The following is a 19,046-nucleotide window of genomic DNA, read 5'->3' as shown; positions in this document are numbered from 1 at the left end:
CATGAGGTGCACATACATACATACATATACACACACACACACAGACAGACAGACAGACAGACAGACAAAACATTCATGCCATAATAAATAAAAATAAATGAAAGGAAAAAGGATTATAAAATATCCATGTAACAAAATACAATGCAGTCATTTTTAAAGTGAGATAGATTTATAGCTATTGCCTTGGAATGCCTTTCGAGTCTTTTGAAGAGAGGTCATTGATAACAGTGCAATGTAATCTTGCTTCAGTGAATCCTTATTTGTGAACGGTTTGACATTGTAGAAAAGAGAGTTTAAACCCTACCCCTGGGCTCTCAGGTCCTGACTCTACCACTTTCCAGCTGTGCAACCTTGGTCAAGAAACTTTTCTCTAGAAAACAGTTATATCTACCTCAGAAGACTTTCCTGAAGCAAGCCAAGTTAACAAGTATAAAATCTTCCACTGGGGGAAATTGCAGCTCCATCAACACCAGAGATGGGAGAGTTCCCATCACAAATGGCAGACATAGGCGCTCTGTGGCCTTCATGTATTCCCTTATACAGTACAAAAGTAATGACTATAACTCAGTGTGAAATTTGAAAGTTTATAATTCTATTTTAGGCTTCCAACATTGTTTTAATTTAATGGCATTGGTCTAAGATAAATAATACAAAAACGAGATTAACAGTCAAAACCTTTTCTAGCCAGATTTTGCTTACGTCTTTCAAGAGATAAAGTTATGGGATTTTTGCCCAGTTAAATAGTGACCTCTGCTCTGGAATCTGTTGCTCTGATTCTGGAATTTCTGTACCTTTCGTGACTCCCGCAAAGACCCCATCTCCTTCTCCAGGCTGTCCTGTTTGTTACCAGTTGATCAGCTATGCCAGCACCCAGGACCATCTGCCTTTAACTGTGCTCTTACAAAAGCTCAGAGCCACTCCATGTCCTTGTATGACACCTTGCAGTTGTGAGTCTCATGAACTGATAATGGAATTCTGTCCAAAGAAAACAGTTCAAACTGAGCTGTTCTGTTTATCCACAAGTTACAACAGGGACCTTAGCCGGCATTGTGAGTGGGCGGGGGGTGGGGGGGCAGAGTCATAATTAAAGACAATGGGGAATTACAGAAATGAATGGGGAAGGGATGGTTAGGTTTTCTATTGTTTTCTCCATTCAGAATCCATTATTAACATCTTAGTAAGTTTCCTTCCAGATTTTTTTCTTGTAGTAGTTATTTTAGTCACGTTACAGACACAAGTGAGCAAATTGTCCTTTCCCTGGGACTGGGGCGTAAACATGCATCATGTTATCGTAGTTTCAAAAACAGGTGAGTAACTAAAGTCTTTATGAGCAACTTACACTTTTTAAAGACATTTTCAAGGTTTTCAAGTTTTAGTTACTATGAATAGACATTTAGAATTCCAAACATTTTATACATAAAACTTCCCTGGGTATGTGTGTGGAGGGCTTGATATACACAAGTGCATATGTGTGCCTGCATGTGGGGGTTGATGTATACATGAGTACATATGTGTGCCTGCATGTGGGAATTGATGTATCCATGAGTACATATGTGTACGTGCTGTGGAGGAGTTGATGTATACACAACTGTGTATGTGTGCATGCATGTGGGGGACAGAGATAAACCTCCAGCGTCGTCCCTCAAGCACCATCCAGTGTTCTAAGCAAGCTAGAGAGTCTGGCCAACAAACACAGAGACCCTTCTGCCTCCTCCTCCCCAGGGTTGGGATTACAAGCCTGTGCTTCCGGGCCTGCTCTTCCACATGGCTCTGTAAACCAGACACAGGTCCTTATGTTTGCAATGTGCATTACTGACTGAGCAATCTCCCCAGCCTGTCTCCCCAGCCCAGAGTTTTTGTGAGTATAAAATGACTTCAGCTTTTCCATATATAGAATAAAAGAGAAAAGAAAGAAAAGAAAAGAAAAGAAACTGTACCCAAAATCATGAAATGATTGTGTGCTTTTTTCCTTTACATTTATGTATGTATGTATGTATGTATGTATGTATGTATGTATGTTTTCCCCACAGCTTTTATAATTATACTTTTTTTAAAGACTTATTTATTTATTTTATGTATATGAGTACACTGTAGCTGTCTTCAGACACACCAGAAGAGGCCATCAGATCCCATTACAGACGGTTGTGAGCCACCATGTGGTTGCTGGGAATTGAACTCAGGACCTCTGGAAGAGCAGTCAGTGCTCTTAACCACTGAGCCACCTCTCCAGCCCCATATAATTATACTTAAGAATAAATTTTGAAAATATTTACAGAAAATACAATGATATCTTATTTAATTTTGAATTCAGATAACTCTGTGAATTTATGTCCCACAGTCAGGCGAGTCTTTGTATCACTGAGAAGCTCATCCCGTGCAGGCTCTTGTGGTAACTTAACAGACATTACCATTTATATCCGTGAAGCTTTTCTGTGATGGAATGAAAAAGATGTTTGGGGCTACATTTTGAGCTGGAAACATGTAGTAACTCTCTTTGTTTATAGTTATTTTATTTATATTATTTGGAAGTTTTAAAATTTATTGTTTGCTGTAAATGTATTCTATTTCTGTCTCTATGTGAAAACTTGCCCTAACAATAATTAACTGTTTATTTATATAATCTTTTCCAGTAGAATAGTTTTTATTTTTTTACATATTCTTACACTTTACAACACATTCTGAACGCTTGCCTGTGTGATATACCGTATCTTGAGGCCTCTGAATTTGCTCCCCAGAACTGTACCTTGTCCTCACTATTGCTCTTATATGTTTGCTAACATAATACTCCCTTTCAAGTTTGATTGTTTATACAACAAGTTGAGCTCAGCGGCAGAACAAATGCTTAGGGGGTATAAAGCCTTGGGTTCAGTCCCCAGCACTAAAACAAGAAAGAAGACGATGAGGTTTTTGCCTTTAACGTACACTTAAGAGACAGTTTAAGGTGCTTTTTCCAAGGCTTCCACCCTACAAAATACTCCATTAGATTCAGCTTGAAGCTGACTAGTTATATCTGAAAGAAGTCACACTTCAGCAGGCTCATCTTTCCGGGCCCAACGGGGCTTCTCTCCCCATGATTTCTGTGATCACATCCGTTCTTTCGCGTCCTTCACTTCCACCTCGGTTTCTCTTTGGATCCCATTGTCCCAGAGGTGGGAAAAACCCAGTCAAACAGAACACAAGATGACTTGTATATTTAGTGTAGAAGAGAAATCGTGACTCAGTTCTCATTAATCAGCCGATTAGCAAGAGCTTTGCCCAAGAGGCCCGGGTTCTGCCTAGCAGGGGAGAGTTCCCCAGCTCACTTTGTCTTATAAATAATTACTTAGAATTTGAGGCCCACGTGTGTCAGCTACGCCAGCATAGCTGACTGAGTTCCTTGGATCGGCGGAGGGCTGAGGGCAAGAGAAAGAAAGACAAGGAGTCATCTGGTAAAGAACCAAGTGCTATATTTTCAACTGCATAGCTCCCTTTTATACTCCCCACAAAACAGGAACACAAACAGGAACAGGAATAAAAACAGGAACAAGGAGACACACTCGGCAGCCTACCACCTAAGTTTGGATTTCTCCTTGAGCAGTCTTCTCAGGGAAATGCATAGAGACAGGGGAGCTGGCACAACAGCACAGGTGCAGAGGATGGTGATTCACACACGTGCTCTGCTTAAAGTCATCTGGCTCCATCTTCTGGGTTAAATTGTAAGTATTTGGAGGAAGAACTGGGTGAAAGTCCACAGAGCAGGGCTGGGATTTCAGGGAGTGAAATCAGGTGCCTGGGCGCAGGATTCCAGGAGCTGCGGATTCATGTCACACCAGGGCCCAGCCCGCCTCAGGAGACTGGCTGGGCCAGCTGCTGCCAATCTGATGTTTTATCAGTGGGATCATGATCTGCATTCTATTTCCTATTGTTCACTGTCCAGACTTGCAGTCCACTGTCAGCCGTCAGTTCAGAGGTACCCACCCACCAAAGCCTCAGACAGGGGCCATTACAACAGCCAAGATGAGCCGAAAGCAAACAGACGAAAGCAACTGCAGTAAAAATATAAATCATTCACCCGGAAAAGGCTGAAGGTGTGTGAGGCCTTATTCTAACATCTTTGCATGCTATACTAAAGCAGAAAAACTATTCCGGTTCTGTGCTGTTTAGATTTAGCAGATACTTCAGTATTTTGATCTTTTAAAAATATATAGCAACAAGCTTTTAAAAACAAATAGTAAATCATCAAACTGTGAGGAAAGGGTGGGGTGAGGAATCATTAATTGTCTTGGTTAACAAAGTGGGGGAGAGGGTCCTTGTTTAGAAATGGCTCTAAAGAGGCTGAGGAATGATTAAAAGCACTTTCTATTCTTCTAGAGAACCCAGATTCATGTATCGGCACCTACATGGTGGCTCACAACCGTCTGTAACTCCAGTTCCAGAGGATCTGACCCTCTCTTCTGACCTTCAAGGGCACCAGGCATTCACATGGTATAGATACATACAAATAAAATAAAAATAAATGCCCCCCAAAAAAGAAATGGTTCTAAATTTAAAAACATGTAAGAGTAGACGGTTCAAAATGAGAGATGGGAGAAAACAGAAACAATGGTGTTGGAACTAGTAGAAAGGAAAGAGGGCGGAGCGGTCGCTCAGTTGGTAGTGCGCTTGTCTCCATACCCAAAGCCAGGGCTCTCTCTCCAGAGCTGCATACTTGGGTTTGGTAGCTGTATGCTTTCTTTTTTTTTTTTTTTTTTTTTAAAGATTTATTTATTTTATTATGAGTACACTGTAGCTGTCTTTGGACACACCAGAAGAGGGCATCCAATCTCACTATGGATGGTTGTGAGCCACCATGTGGTTGCTGGGATTTGAACTCAGGACCTCTGGAAGAGCAGTCAGTGCTTTTAACCGCTGAGTCATCTCTCCAGCCCAGCTGTATGCTTTCTTAGCCCACTCTGTAATCTCAGCACTCAGGAGCTAGAGCCGGAAGGATCAGGAATTCAGGGTTTATCCCCTGCTACTTGGAGAATCCAAGGCCAACCTGAGATTCATGAGACCCTGTCTCTAATTAATTAATTAATGATAAGAGAAAATACCAAAAAGTATGTGCAGCAATGGGTATACACAAGGACAAGAAACTCTAGGATGGGACAGAGTCGGCAGGAAAAGCTATGTGCTTCAGTGCAAAGCTTGGGCGTTGTAAGTGACCTGTAAGCATGGAGCCCATTATCAGTTCCCACGATGTGGCTCACAGAACTCCTCAAAATGATCTCCCAGTGGTCACGCATGCTTCTAATAATGGTGCTGCCATTACGAAAGAAGAGGCACATATATGTCGTGGTGCAAAGAAGCCACACTGCTGTTTCATCAAAATGCTATTTGTTTCTGAAATGTCATGCTATATCAATAAATAGACATAACCCCCCCTTACAGGAGGCCACAGTCTATGTCTCTGTATGCTCTGAGGACACTCTTCAGCTCTGGGACCCCAGCTGTGCTCACCAGCAGCTTTAAGTCACACCTGCAGGTGGTCTTGAAGGGACTGGGGTAGCAGAATAAACTCCATTTTGTTCTTTAGCCTCCATTCTAAGTTAACTTGCCCTTAGAGAGGCATGGCCCCCTCCCTTGAGGTCTGAGAAAAAAGTCTCTAGCAGTAACAAAATAGACAGCAGCTGCAGCTGGCTGATAACAACAGAGTGGGCTAAGAAAGCAGAAGTCTTTCCCAGGTCAAGATGCTCCTTTGTTTGATGTGTGCTCCCTCCTTGTGATTTAACCAGGTTCTTTAAAACAATTAGCCCAAAGACCAGCATTCCTTTACCCTCTCATGTAACGCCAAGGCTCAGAAACCCCTGCTTGCGGTTTTTTTCCTTCATAAACCCCTTCACCTAGACCTCGGGCATTCTCCTGTTGCATCAGGAAGATTTGTGGCCCAGGCTCCAGCCTGAATAAAGACTCTCTTGTGATTTCATCGGAGTTGTGGTTCCTGGTAGTCTCTTTGGGGTTTTTGCAATTTGGGCACAACAGGCTCACTTCTGAACCCTTTTCTGCTCCATCCTGAGGTGATCCTCACCACTGTTTGTATTTGACTTCACTATGGTCTTGTCTCCTGACATTTAACATATGTCCAGAAAAATAACCTAGACTCAGAGTGGGAGATCAAACCTACAGAAGTAGTAACATTAAACCTGCCAACAAGTATTCATATATAATCCCATGTGTATATACTTGTATGGTTAGATAGATATTCACATGTAGACACAAGTAAGTACACAGAAATGCAGGTAAATGAATGATAGCTAGATGGGTAGATATATAGATTCAAGTTTTTTGGCACCCTAAGTTGCCTTCAAGACAAATGTTGGAAAAAGAACAAACTTAACTCATCAAGCAAGTTGACATTTGGAGAGGCATCATAAGTGTCACTGAAGCCATGACAGTGTGACCAGAAACTGTTGCAGGTGAAGTGATGTACACCCATATGCAGGTCAGGGCTGAGGGAATGGGGCATCCCTGGGTGCTGATCTTTGATGCGTTGGTGTGGGAAGGACCCCTCAGCCTGCTTCTCCAGTCTCGTGAGCTGTTCAGGTACAGCCCCACATACATACACCTCTACGCACTCACTGAGTCTGAGCTAGAACACAGGACACTGTCAAATGCTTTTGTTGAATGAATAAATTGCAAATAGCATGTGGTGCATTTTCTAGGGCTCCTGTGATGAAGAAGCTACCACAGGCTGGGTAGCTTCAACAACAGCAAGGGACTTCTTCACAACACTGGAGTCTTGAAGCACAAAATGCTTGCTTGTTTCCCAGGCCCTTGAGTTGCATGCAGTGCCTTCTCCCTGTGACATCACAAGACCTTCATTATGTATGTGCTACATCTGAAAACCTTTTTCTATAAAAAAAACAAAAACAAAAAACTGAGACCAGTCTCACCTGTGCCACCCTGGACTCCAACTTACCTTATAGCCAAGACTGTTCTTAGACGCCTATCTCCCTTGCCTCCTCTCCTACATTCTGGGATTACAGGTGTACGCAGTGTTGGAAATCAAAGTTGGGGCTTACTCTAAGCCAGACAAGTTCTCCACTGACTGAGCTATTTGTCCAGCCCTACAGTAGATGGGGCAGAAGCCCTCCATAAGTACCTCACTTTAATTTAACCCTGAAATTAAAAGGGTTAAATTAAAAACCCCACCTCCAAATGCTGAGGTGCTGAGACTAGGGTGTCTATGTGTGAATTTCAGGAAGGGACTTAACTCCGTTAACCGTTCGGTAAACTTCAGTTATCTGGAACGCTCACTCACCAGTCTGGAGCTCTCACCTCGGCTATTCCACACCGTGCAAACGATAGCTCCTCCCTGACAATGAGGCGTAAGCTCCCACGAAGTGGAAACTACCTCAGAGGGAAGATGTAGGACAGGCTGGAAAGCAAAGGGGGCCGAGGACTTCTCTGCAGGTTTCTTTTTCCACTGCCCAGTATGTAAATCACCATATAAACAAGCAGTGCAGGAATTGAGCCACTTAATATGACCTCAACAGCAGTTTATAGGAGGTTATATTTTGGATCAGTTTTCACATTGATAAGTCTGGGTGGCTCTGGAATATGCCAACTCAAAGCCCTTCCAGAAAGTTCCACCCTGAAGCCACAACCCTAGAGGTGATGAGCAGACCCTTTGGGGTCTATGTACCCGACCCCGGTTATATAAACACAGGTTCCCTCCAAAGCTAATTCACTAAATACTCTAGACGAACTCTCCCGTTTATTACAAATTAAAATGGTCTGTTTAGTATCGTAGTTAACTAAATGTTCCAAAAAGTATGTAACACCAGTCAGAAGTCACAGAACTTGTTTGGATCCCACTTACATTGTAGAAAAAGAAGACTCATCTATGTCGGCCATTTTAAAAGACAAGACAACTGAAGCTGATAACGGATATGTTAAATTTGGCCCAACTCAGACAGCTGGCATGTGTTAGAGTCTGGCCTCAAAACTGAGTTTGCATAACCACATATCTTCCTGACCAATAAGGCATCAGTTAACTAATCCCAAATAGAGCTAAGTTTCATAATTGATTAAATATGCTAGACAACATAAAAAACTTGTGAGAAGTTACCTCAACTTAATAGGTTTTGACGGTGCATACAGAATTGAAGTATATATGGAATATAAGCTGCCTTAAATTTTTTGAAATAATAATGTTTATATGTGAATGACAAAAATGTAGATACGAGACGATATCTAGTGTAGACTCAATGAAAAAAATCTACTGGCTTATAGTGCCATCTGCTGCTAGAAAGTGGTAACTGCATTAGCCCTCCCTGGTGAGGGTTTTCAAGGCTGGCCTGTGAAAGAATCTGACGCACGCTATAATATAGCTCATGTAAAACATGGATATGGATTAAGAGGAAAATAAGTATTATAGAACTAAAGGAAAATAACACTGTAGAGGAAAAAGCAAAGTACAGAAACAGTACTGCTGCCCTGTGGTTAGAAGCCGCTTAGAATCTTCCAAATTAGAGATTATGCGTAGTTTATCCAGACTCTGTCGACCTTACCCGAGTCCTACTTTTTTTTTCTTTTCTAGTTTTTTTTTCTTCAAAGAAGTGTTAGCTTTAATTGATCATTTCTCTCCCACTTTTTTCTCTTTCACTTTAAATTTGCTTGCCTTGGGCATTTAGTTTTCATACAAATACCATGTGTTTTTAAATCATCGGTTTTCAGAGCTGGGAAAAGCCCTCCAGCCTAGGTTTCCACGTTCACAGCAATTAGTTACTCTTCCACTGTACATACCAACGTGCCGCCTGTCTCCTTTCTCTGTTTTCTTTTTGGCTTCACTTCACAGAGAACAGAATAAAAGCTGTTGGATTGCAAGCTTCGAGATAACTCTCCTGAGAAGATCTCCACATAAGAATGTTAAATCAGAGCCAAGTGGTGAGCATGGTTAGTGGTTTCCCTGACTTTAAAACTTTGCACATCTTCTCCAAACAGACAAGTTGTCTATTGGGCGGAAGAGGAGAAGGCATAGGTAACCTGTCATAGTTAACCTTACCACTGTGATAGAATGAGGAGACGCCTGGGAACAGGAAAGCCCTCTGGTTTATCTGCCTGCAGAAAGGATTAACCACGAGGGAGCACCCACTTTGAATGTAGACTTCTCCAGCCAAAGTCAGGGGGTTCAGATGAGACAAGCAGGAAGGAGAGAGCCCCTAGTTCTTTCTTATTTCTTTCTGGTCATCATAGTGAACTCTTCTCCCTAAACCCTCCAGCCATGGTAGACTGAAGCCTTATAGCCAGAGTCAAAATAAATCCTTCCTTCTCTAAGTTGACATTGGTGTGGGTATTTATCACGGCCATGAAAGGCTCGATGAAACATTGTCAGGTGCAGCAAGGCTTTAGGAAATAAGACATAAGTTGTTTTTCTAGAAACATCACTATATATTAATTACTACTGAGATTTATATGAGATACCTGGTAAGAAGCAGAAGCAGATGATGTCTTTGGTTTTCATTAATCACGAAATGCAAATGTACTCTCACACTTCAGAGGAGATGATCGAGCTCTGCTAACTGTGACATTTACGAACCTGGGCAATGGAAGTACCAGTCTGGGGTCACCAAGAGGGTGACATTTGTCCTACAGGTCTCTGTCCTGTGCCACCTCCCAGTCTTCAAACACCCTGCTTCAGCTCTTCCTCCCTCCGAAGCCTTTGATTCTAATAGGACCCAGTAGTGAGCATTCATAGCTAATGACAGAGTCATTAGTCACCAGTCCTCTTTCAGGGTATTTTAAGTTTTCCTTCTATATATTTTCAAATTTTTATTTTGATTTGTCTACTTAAGACATTGTAGATAGGATTGATCAGTAGGGAAGACGCAGGGAAGGAGGGGTTTCCAGGTGCCTTGGAAATTATTTCTCCCACTCTGACATCTTACTATTCCATAAGAAGGGGCACTGAGCATGTCCTTCAGTGGTACTTCTCAGTGTTATGACTTGTGTTATATATAACAAAACATACCTACCACTCGGCATTTTCTCCAGTGAGCATCTGTAAGTAACACCCCAGACGACTAGGTTTCAGAGAAGCACAAAGAATTGCCTTCACACTCTGAAGGAAGAAAGTGGTATGTACCATAAAAGACTTGAGTAAGAGACATCTAAGTGACAGGTACAAACACGTGGTGGATGAAAGGAGGGAGTTTCACCAGGTCATTCACACACCCAAACCTCTTGTGAGACATAAGGGGTGTGATTGTCACTCAAACACTGCAGCTCCTCCAATCACTCACTCAGCTCCAGCCACATCTCTTCCCGGGCTTAGTCACACTGTTACTAAATGGAGCCAATGAGCCTTCATTCTGATTGTTAAATTCTCCGTGCCTAACAGAGCTTTTTTGTTCTGTTTCATCTTTATTTTTCCCTGCTTCATCGCTACTATTGTAATCATCACAGTAAATATAAATATCTTGTGATTTTAAACCGCTCCATCCATCGGTTCTAGTACTAATTTGTTTGAGATGCTGTGACTCAGTTCTGCTCTTTCTGTAGTTGCGCAGTGTCTACTTGTGGGGGATGCTGAGGGATGAATTCAGGGTCCCAGCTACTCGTTCTGAGAAGCATGCATCCAGAAGATCCTGAGAGCTAGGAGTGGGAGGAAGATAATTAGCCTAGAAGGAATTCCACCCCACACATCGGAGATCTATTACATATCACTACCCTCGACCCACCCCCTCGTTACTTTTAACATATTTGTGTCTTTTTATATTTTTATACATACATGCAATATATTTTGTTGCTATTCACCTCCAACTCTTCCACCCAATTACTCCCACAAGGCCCCAAAAACATCCCCAAAGAGGAAGCAGACAGATTGTAAGAGCCAAAGGTCGGGGAGGACCAGAGCAAAATATCTTCTGAAACGTAATGGAAGAGTAGTTCTGGTTGCCTGGTCAAAACCCGCCCAAGATCAAGCCAGTCAACGCTGCCATGTGGAGTGAAGAAAGACTGGCTAGCCCTCACCCTTAGCTGAGGAGCTATTGACAATTGATGGCTTCTGGGCAGGAGAGAGAGCCCGTTTTCTTTAAAGTGTGGGTGGCCCCTGGGTGGCCTCACATCCATAAGCACATGAGCTGCACAAACTGGACTCGCTCCCGCATTTCTAATGCTTTACCGATTGTTGCTGTAATCCAGTTTCTACCCTTGGAGAGAGGCCGTGAGCTAGCAGCCTGAGGGTGTGTGTGGGGGGGGGGGGGCAGGTAGATGCGTTGGGGCAGCAAGAGGGGACTGAGAAGGAAGGTCCTCTGAGGTCCTTTATTAATTCCTCACCTCAGCAGTGCTTTGGTACCCACCTGAATGTTGAAAACTGTTGTCGCCAGGGACACACACACCGGGTGTGCTTCAAAGGATGCCCACTGGAAAGTCAGATGATGGTGCAAAGAGGAGAGAAGTGAGCACCACACACACAAGGGGGAGACAGACAGACAGACAGACAGACAGACACAGGAGAGGAGAGACACACCGAGACACACAGAAAGAGACAGAGAGGAGGAGGATAAGAAGAAGGAGGACGAGGAGAGACGGGGCGGGGGGGAGGGGATTTTAAGAGATTCAGCCAGTCCTCTGAAGACTGTGTTTCTGGAACTCGAGCTTCTGCAGAGTACACGCTGGAAAAGATTCAGCCTTGTAGAAATAGCAGCTGGGACGGTAGACACTGAGCCCCTTGACAGAGTGTCTCCCTGAGCGCCATTGCTGCCTAGTGCCTCAATCTCCCCGATCTTAGCTCAAGAATGACAACAGATCGCAACTTGATGCGCCTCGCAGAAAACTGGTGAAGCTTTCAAGGGCAGGATTCTGCACACACAAAGCCCCACTTACCAGTGTGTGACACACCCCTGCAAGCTCCCCGCCCTCAAGAATGATCCCTGAGGCCTTACTTCTAACTCCAGGCACTGGCAACCCGCCCAAGGCGGAGCACAGTGGTCAGGTGCACTTCCTGGGAACCGGGGCTGCACAGGTGCCACCCCAGCTCCCAGCAGGTCCTCCCAGCCTAAAGCCACAACGGAAAGGGCGGGTCTAGGGGCCCAGAGTCCTGGACCGCTAGGTGGCGCTGAGCCCTTCTCGCCCTGCCCACCCCTCCTGGGCCACCTGGCCCGGTCGCCCCACTTTCGTCCGTCGTGCACCGCGACCACCACCGCTGCCAATCCCAGCTGCCTAGTACCATGCAGTGCCTGGGTGCGGAGTACCTGGTAAGGGCGACAACCTGGGCCCTGAGGGAAGTGGCCTCTGCGGGCACCTGCACAGACAGGAAGCTTCCGGCTCCTCTGTCCCTTGGGAGATTAGCTACTTTCTCAGCAACACCGCTCCTTTAAGGACACCTGGCCCTGAGGACCCAGTACCTGACATAAGTGTTGGGCCGAGGCCAGAAAGGCACAAGGGACTGGGGGGTGGGGGTGGGGGTGTTACCTCCAGTAAGAACTTGGTACCCAGGGGATTTTACTTCTACCCTGCAGAGAGCAGGTCTCCCCCAGAGAAAGCGTCTGGTGACAAAGTTGAATTACTTTAAGCAGCTTTTGGATAGGTTTGGGTTCTGTTAATTTCACCTGACTAAATCTCCTACTTTTCTCAACTCTTCGTTTTCGTGAAAGGTTTCTGCAGAGAAAACAAGGCAGAGAGAGTGGCGACCTCAACTTTATAGAAAATGCACAGATACGGCGTGGCTAGTCCTGTTCTTTCTCTTTTGGACTGGTTTGGTAAGTGCGGCTGCTTGGCTGGCCTAAGTCCCAGGTGTGCATGAGTCCAGATCCAAGTGTGTCTTAAACGTTAGTGGTTTAAAGCTTATGCTCCAAGGACAAACTTCTGTGATTGGTTTAGAATGACCATGAGTTAAGAAATTCTTATTCTGGGATTTTGCAATCTCCTAAACTCTCTGAGAAGACTGTCTGCTTGCTGGAGACCAAGATTTATTGGGAAATTCCATTAGGAAATGGGGAATCACAGTTCGCAGCAGTGCCTTTCCTTAGTGGGGGTGCTGCAGATTCTTTTGCTTTCCAAAAAGGAAAAAGGTCAAGAAAGGCCTAGAAAGAGATTGTTTTTTTTTAAACTATATACATACAGACTCGAGTGTGTGCACACTGGCGCACACACACACACATGCACCTCCTTGTTCTACTGTGTTTAGTAACTTTATGCAGTCCCTCTCATAGCACACTTGTATACATGATCGCTGGTAGACCCCAGCAGACCCTGCCATGTCAATCTGAGAGTCTCTTGGAGCTGAATCTTGATGCTCTTACTCTTAGAGCTTCCTTTAACTTGTTCAAAGGCTGTGCTGATGAAGTCGCCCAGGCCAGGTTGGGGCATGCTGTGTGCCGCATAGGAAATGATTAACTCACGTTGCCCTATAATGTCTACCTAACAGTAATTACCTTTGTTAAGAAGACTTTAGTTTGAATTGACTGTAAAGACCACATTCATTCTTTCCGTGTAAAGGATGCATTTATTTAATTTTTAACTTTCCAAATGGTTTTTCGTAGACAGGGTTAGAGTCACAGAGGAAGGCTAGGCCTGGGTGTGTTATTGCTGCTGCTGCTGCCACTGCTGCCACTCATACTGAGGCCTTCCAAACTCTCCTTAAGGAGCTCAGAGAAGGCTGTGTAGCTACCGAGTCTTGTTGCCTTCCCTATCGACGGTTGCTGTTTTTCTCCAGTTCTGCTGTTATGTACATGCAGGGAGCAGCTGTCCCTCCTGTGTCTGCAGCTTTGACCTTGGGCTGTTAATGTTATTTAATGATCCTCTCTACCCCTCTACCGCTCAAACGCTCAGGCTAGCAGCTGCCTAGGGAGAAGATTATAGATAGCCCTTCCCAGCCCAAAGAATTACGAGCCGGCTGAGACATTGCATACCCTGAGCTGGAAACTGCAGAGAAAGTACACTTTGTAAGATAAATCTAAAGGTTTCCGTATGCCCAAATTCTCTTTACTGTGTTAAGCATAAGAGTTCTGCAATTTTATCTTAGATACCTATTTAAAGCAGGACAAGGGGGTTGTGTGTTTGTGCAAGCTCATGTACACACTCGTCCGCTGCTCCACTTCTGGGTCTTGAGATGGATATACCAACTGATCAAGTGTAGGACAAGATTATTACTGATGCTTCTGCCCCTGGCTGCAGCTGGATAAGGAGGCCTAGGTGACGATGTCAGATTCGCAACCAGAGCTGGTCCCTGCAAACAGAAAGAACACCAGCCTGCATTTATATTTTTGCTTGTATGAAATACTTAAAAAGACAGCAAGCCTGAATGATCCCTGCCTCTACTTACCCTCCAGGGTCCTCTCCCACCTCTCCCTTTCCCAGTTATAGTTCAATACTCCTGTTTACCCAGACCCAGCTCAGAGGGACTGCATTTGAGACCACAGCACTCTAACACACACACTTTCTGATACTGGAGTCCAGGAGCTGGCCAGCCTTAGCTTAACAAAAGAAATCCAGGGCACAGGAATTGGTGAAGAAAAGTGTATTCATTTATAGCTTTGGGCAGAACTGGATGGTAGAAAGTTGTTAGTTTCTTTCCACCTTTTCTGTTGGAGTCTCACAAGCCATGAAAACGGAGCCAGGAAATATTCCTATGTGGATTGGGCAGTGGGATAGATGTCAGTGTGGTGTGAAGGCTCTTTCTGGTGGACGTGGGCTCCTCCTGTAGTGGCAGGGAGTACCTGGGTCCCCTAGAAAAGCTTGCATTCTTTGAGGTCCGTTTTCAAGGGTCTTGTTACACTGCTCACTCCCTCCCGTGTGGAATTAAAACCACAGCCATGGTTCACAGTAGTGCGGATGGAGCTCAAATAAACCCTAGTCCTTACCCTCCCCAAACTTCCCAAAGGAGGTATCACACGTGAAACCATGATGCATAGAAAATATGTTATTAGATAAATCACATACACACACACACACACACACACACACACTCACACACACACACACACATACACACACTCTCACACATGCACATACACACACACTCACACACTCATACACACACACACACACACACACACACACACTCTCAACTCCATATGACATCAAGAGAGAAGATACGCCAAGGTTGGGTCAACTCCTCAAGGAGGCCATGTGGGCATACCGAACCACACTTCCGTGCACTGCCTTGAAATGGAAAAAGAGTGAGCCTTCCCCTTAGCTAAGGGGAAGTTACCTGTTATCCTGTTATCCTAAAAATCTCATTAATGAAACTGAGGAGGAACTTGAGAAGTAGGAAGGGATAGGATCTCCTCCCCTATACAGTCTACAGTTGATAAACCCTGTTCCTTTGGAGGCCGGAACGTCTGGTATCCTCCCTGAGTCTCTTTGTCCAACCTTGACTGAGGACAGAGACACCGATGATAATAATAATAATAATCATCATCATCCTGGGGATGAGTTCTGAGTGTAGGAAGGTAGGCACTAGGATTTGTTTATCTGTGTGTTCCCTAGTAACAGTCTCTGACATTCATTGAACACTTAAAGATTATTTAATACTCTTGTTTTTTGTTTTGTTTTGTTTTGTTTTGCTTTTTTGTTTTTGTTTTTGAGACAGGGTTTCAAGTAGCCTAGGCTGGCCTTGAACTTATGTTACCAAGGCTGGTCTTAAACTCCTCCTGCTCCTCCTTCCTCTGCCTCCAGAGTACTGGGCTTTCAGGCCTGCTCGGCCAGCTCAGCCTGTTGATTATTTTTATTTCAAAATTGACAAGGAATGCAGAGCCTCTGAAACACACTGGTTTTAAGGCAGTATAACTTCGGAGTATATGACCATACCTCGTGTGGAGTGTCATACAGCCTCTGTCCCTGAATAAGTTTGCCGGTACCATATATTTTAGGTGGCATATATTCTGTATGTAAAAGACTGGTAAACTTACCACCACGCTCATAGCTAAGCTTGTGCTAAGAGAAGAAATCCTGGCAGAAAACGATCAGATGCGGATGAATGGTATAGTTGTTTGGAATGAAATTTCAAATATTCCATATTCCCTATAAAAGTAGATTTACAAAACAACAATAACACCGCTACCAACAAAGTAACAAAACAAAACAAAAACTACCTGTTGGTTGCAAGATGCCCATTGCCAAACCGAATCCTGAAATTCTTTTTTGTTTTTCTCATGAGTTTTTTATTTTGTGAAGTTTAAGCAAGCAACTCAGACACTCCTTCGGACGGTGAGCAGTGTGTTGATCTTATCAACTGTGTAGCCTTGTTAAGAGTTTTCTAAAATTAAGATGAAAAGAACATTTTATAAAGAAAGACCAGATGCTTGATAACTCAGGCACTGAGTATTGGTATTTTGGGTAAAGAGGATGTGAATTTGATGAGAGGTGGGAACAGGTGAAGGCAGATGGATCTTTGGGGCTCTCTGGCTAGCCACCCTAGCCTATGTGGTGAGTTTTAAGCCAGAGAGAGACCATGACTCAAAAAAAAAAAAAAAACAAAAACAAAAAACAAAGTGGATATTGTCTGCAGATCAACAGTCAAAGTTATCCGCTGACCTCCACACATATGCATGCATGAACATATATACACCCACACATGCAAACATACCCACCACACACATAAGCACACAGGAAAATTTTAGCACAGCCTCGACACACTTAGATAACCCAAACATGCTGAAGGGATAAGATGAAGTTATCCCAGTCAAGTTTGCTGGAAAAATAAAAGGATGATAGCCTCTTGAAGAAGACAAAGAGAAGGGGAATCTGGGTGTGTTAGGACATCCTCCCTGCTCACCCGACAAACTACCATACCAGCTACTCCAGCATCCACAAAGCTGGACCCAACCTGGGTGGGTGGAATTGCTGGGGAGGAGAGGGCTGGGGAGCTTCAGTCTCCTCATTTGCCTGCTTCTGTCTCACACTAGCATCTCTAGGGATGTGAAGGGCAACGGTTTTCTCTGTGGCCAGGCAATCACATGCCCTTGGGTTTTGCCAGGTGTTCATCATGGGTTATTCAGTCGTGGCCGGGGCAGCAGGAAGACTCCTCTTTGGATATGACAGCTTTGGCAACGTGTGTGGCAAGAGGAATTCCCCAGTGGAAGGGGCCCCCCTCTCTGGGCAGGACATGACTCTAAAAAAGTAAGTCTTTGGGAGCTTTTAGAAAGGGCCTTTAGTTCAGAACTTTGCATTCATTTAAGAACTTGGCAACATTTATTTGAAACCCCAGTCAGCCCATCTTAAAAATGGGGGAAGCAAGCAGCTGTAGAACCAGTCAGTCCTGGGTTCATATTCACCCTCTGCTACTTCTCAGGACTGTGATCTGGGTCGGAGTCCCTAGGCTCTTGGAGACCAGTTTTCCTCTTTTTTAAACTGGTAATTGCGCCTATCTTTCCAGGCTGTTCTAAGGATCCAGTGAGCCTGTGCATGAACCAAGTCTTAGCAGATGTTTACTGTTTCCCTGACAGTGTCTCAGACTCAGACAGGTAGTGTGCATTATGCTTTGGAGGCAAAAAATGTGAACTGGTGGTTTCCTGGGAAGAGGGAGGAGGGGCAATGAGTAGCTCTTGTCTATTGGAATAGTTTCAGGAGGCTGGGGACAGGGACGTTGCTCAGAACCATCTGTGCCATTTAGTGCCCAGGACTGTGTGCTGGAAGTGATTAAGGATGCAAACTGGATGTATATTTTAACATAATTTTAAATTTTTAAACAAAATAAAGTCTGTGGGCATCATTCGCCCAGGAAATCTGTCCCACCATTTCTCTTGTACAAACTTCCTTCCTCCCAACCCAGTGGAGAGAGAACGGCCTCTAGACCCCTTGACTTCATGCTCCCCTCTCAGTCAGCCCCCAGGCTCTTCCCTATGGTCCTGTGACATAAGCAGCCTGTGTTGAGCCTTGGGTTGGGGAGCTAAGCTGCCACTGATGACAACAGCCAGCTCTGTGGCTGAGTAGCCGCAGGCAGTCTTCAGGCTCTCCTGGCTCTTTTGCTGCCTTAAATTCCCAACCTCAGCTCCCTTCTTTCCTGATGGTCACTTCCCTGAGTTCTGTCATTCTCTGAAACACATTTGAACACTTTGGAGCAGTGTCCATTAAAGCACACTATGGGCCATTTCTAGTACACTATGGGGAGTTTAATTAACCCTTCTCCTCGGTGACTCTTCCAGTAACGCCTGTTATATTTCCCCACTTCTCAGATGCAGACCCTATAAAAGGAAATGTTTGCTCTCATTTGAATGTGGTTCCTAAGACTTCCCCAGTTGGTTTATTAAATGTTCAGTTCTTTAGAAGCATTTGGCTACAAAGTTTGCCTTAGTCATTCCCCCATGTGGTGGTATGTGCTACATTTTCAAAGCCCCACAGTTAAACCAATGAGAATCATGCCCTGAGGCATGCTTTTCTTTCCTCCGTCTTTAGACATGTGTTCTTTATGAATGCCTGCAATCTGGAAGTCAAAGATAGGGGGCATGGCCCCACAGCCCTCTGTGTATCCAGTTGTCCTGAGAAGCAGCTGGACACCCTGGAAGAGGTCCAGCTTTTTGCCAACACCAATGGTAGGTGCTAAGGACCCTTTCTTTGCCCACATCACCTAGGGCGGCAACCTGTAGAGTCCCAGATAATGTAACTTATCCAGGAGCTACTTTCTCTGAAAAGATACAAAGTATACACCTCTGAGGCACCCCTTATGTGCAAAGGGACAGGCGTGTTTTCTCGTGAGCTTGCTCAATGTCCTTTGAGTCTTTCTGGACTTATTTGAACCCCTGGTTGCTCTGAGTGTGCTTCTGGATCCCTGCAGTCTCTCTTAGTGACTAAAAAGGGGACAGGAGACAGAAGGTCCAAGGTTCACAGTCAAATCACCCATATGGAGGGTTTTTAGGTTGTGAGAGTCAGCAGGCATTTTCCCTGACCAGAAAGAGAGTCAGAAGTTGTACTGAACCCACTTGGTCCAGACAGTTCAGACCTACATTAATTAAAAAGTGAAGCCGGGCGGTAGTGGCGCACGCCTTTGATCCCAGCACTTGGGAGGCAGAGGCAGGTGGATTTCTGAGTTCGAGGCCAGCCTGGTCTACAGAGTGAGTTCCAGGACAGCCAGGGCTACACAG

At 44.5% G+C, this 19,046-nt stretch overlaps 1 protein-coding gene across 1 annotated transcript in view; it reads left to right on the top strand.

The window, feature by feature from the left end:
- The first annotated feature begins 12,113 nt into the window (after positions 1-12,113).
- Positions 12,114-19,046, top strand: part of Slc44a3 (solute carrier family 44 member 3) — a 74,890-nt gene continuing 67,957 nt past the window's right edge. The window contains exons 1-4 of the mRNA XM_028752186.1: positions 12,114-12,218; positions 12,618-12,722; positions 16,943-17,085; positions 18,361-18,497. Coding sequence (XP_028608019.1) covers positions 12,192-12,218; positions 12,618-12,722; positions 16,943-17,085; positions 18,361-18,497 — 412 coding nt within the window. The 5' untranslated portion in view covers positions 12,114-12,191. The remainder of the gene's footprint in view (positions 12,219-12,617; positions 12,723-16,942; positions 17,086-18,360; positions 18,498-19,046) is intronic.

The sequence above is a fragment of the Grammomys surdaster genome, unplaced genomic scaffold, assembly GCF_004785775.1.
Source record: "Grammomys surdaster isolate TR1022 unplaced genomic scaffold, NIH_TR_1.0 125881, whole genome shotgun sequence".
Classification (NCBI taxonomy): domain Eukaryota; kingdom Metazoa; phylum Chordata; class Mammalia; order Rodentia; family Muridae; genus Grammomys; species Grammomys surdaster.
This window is presented reverse-complemented; position numbering and strand designations above follow the sequence as displayed.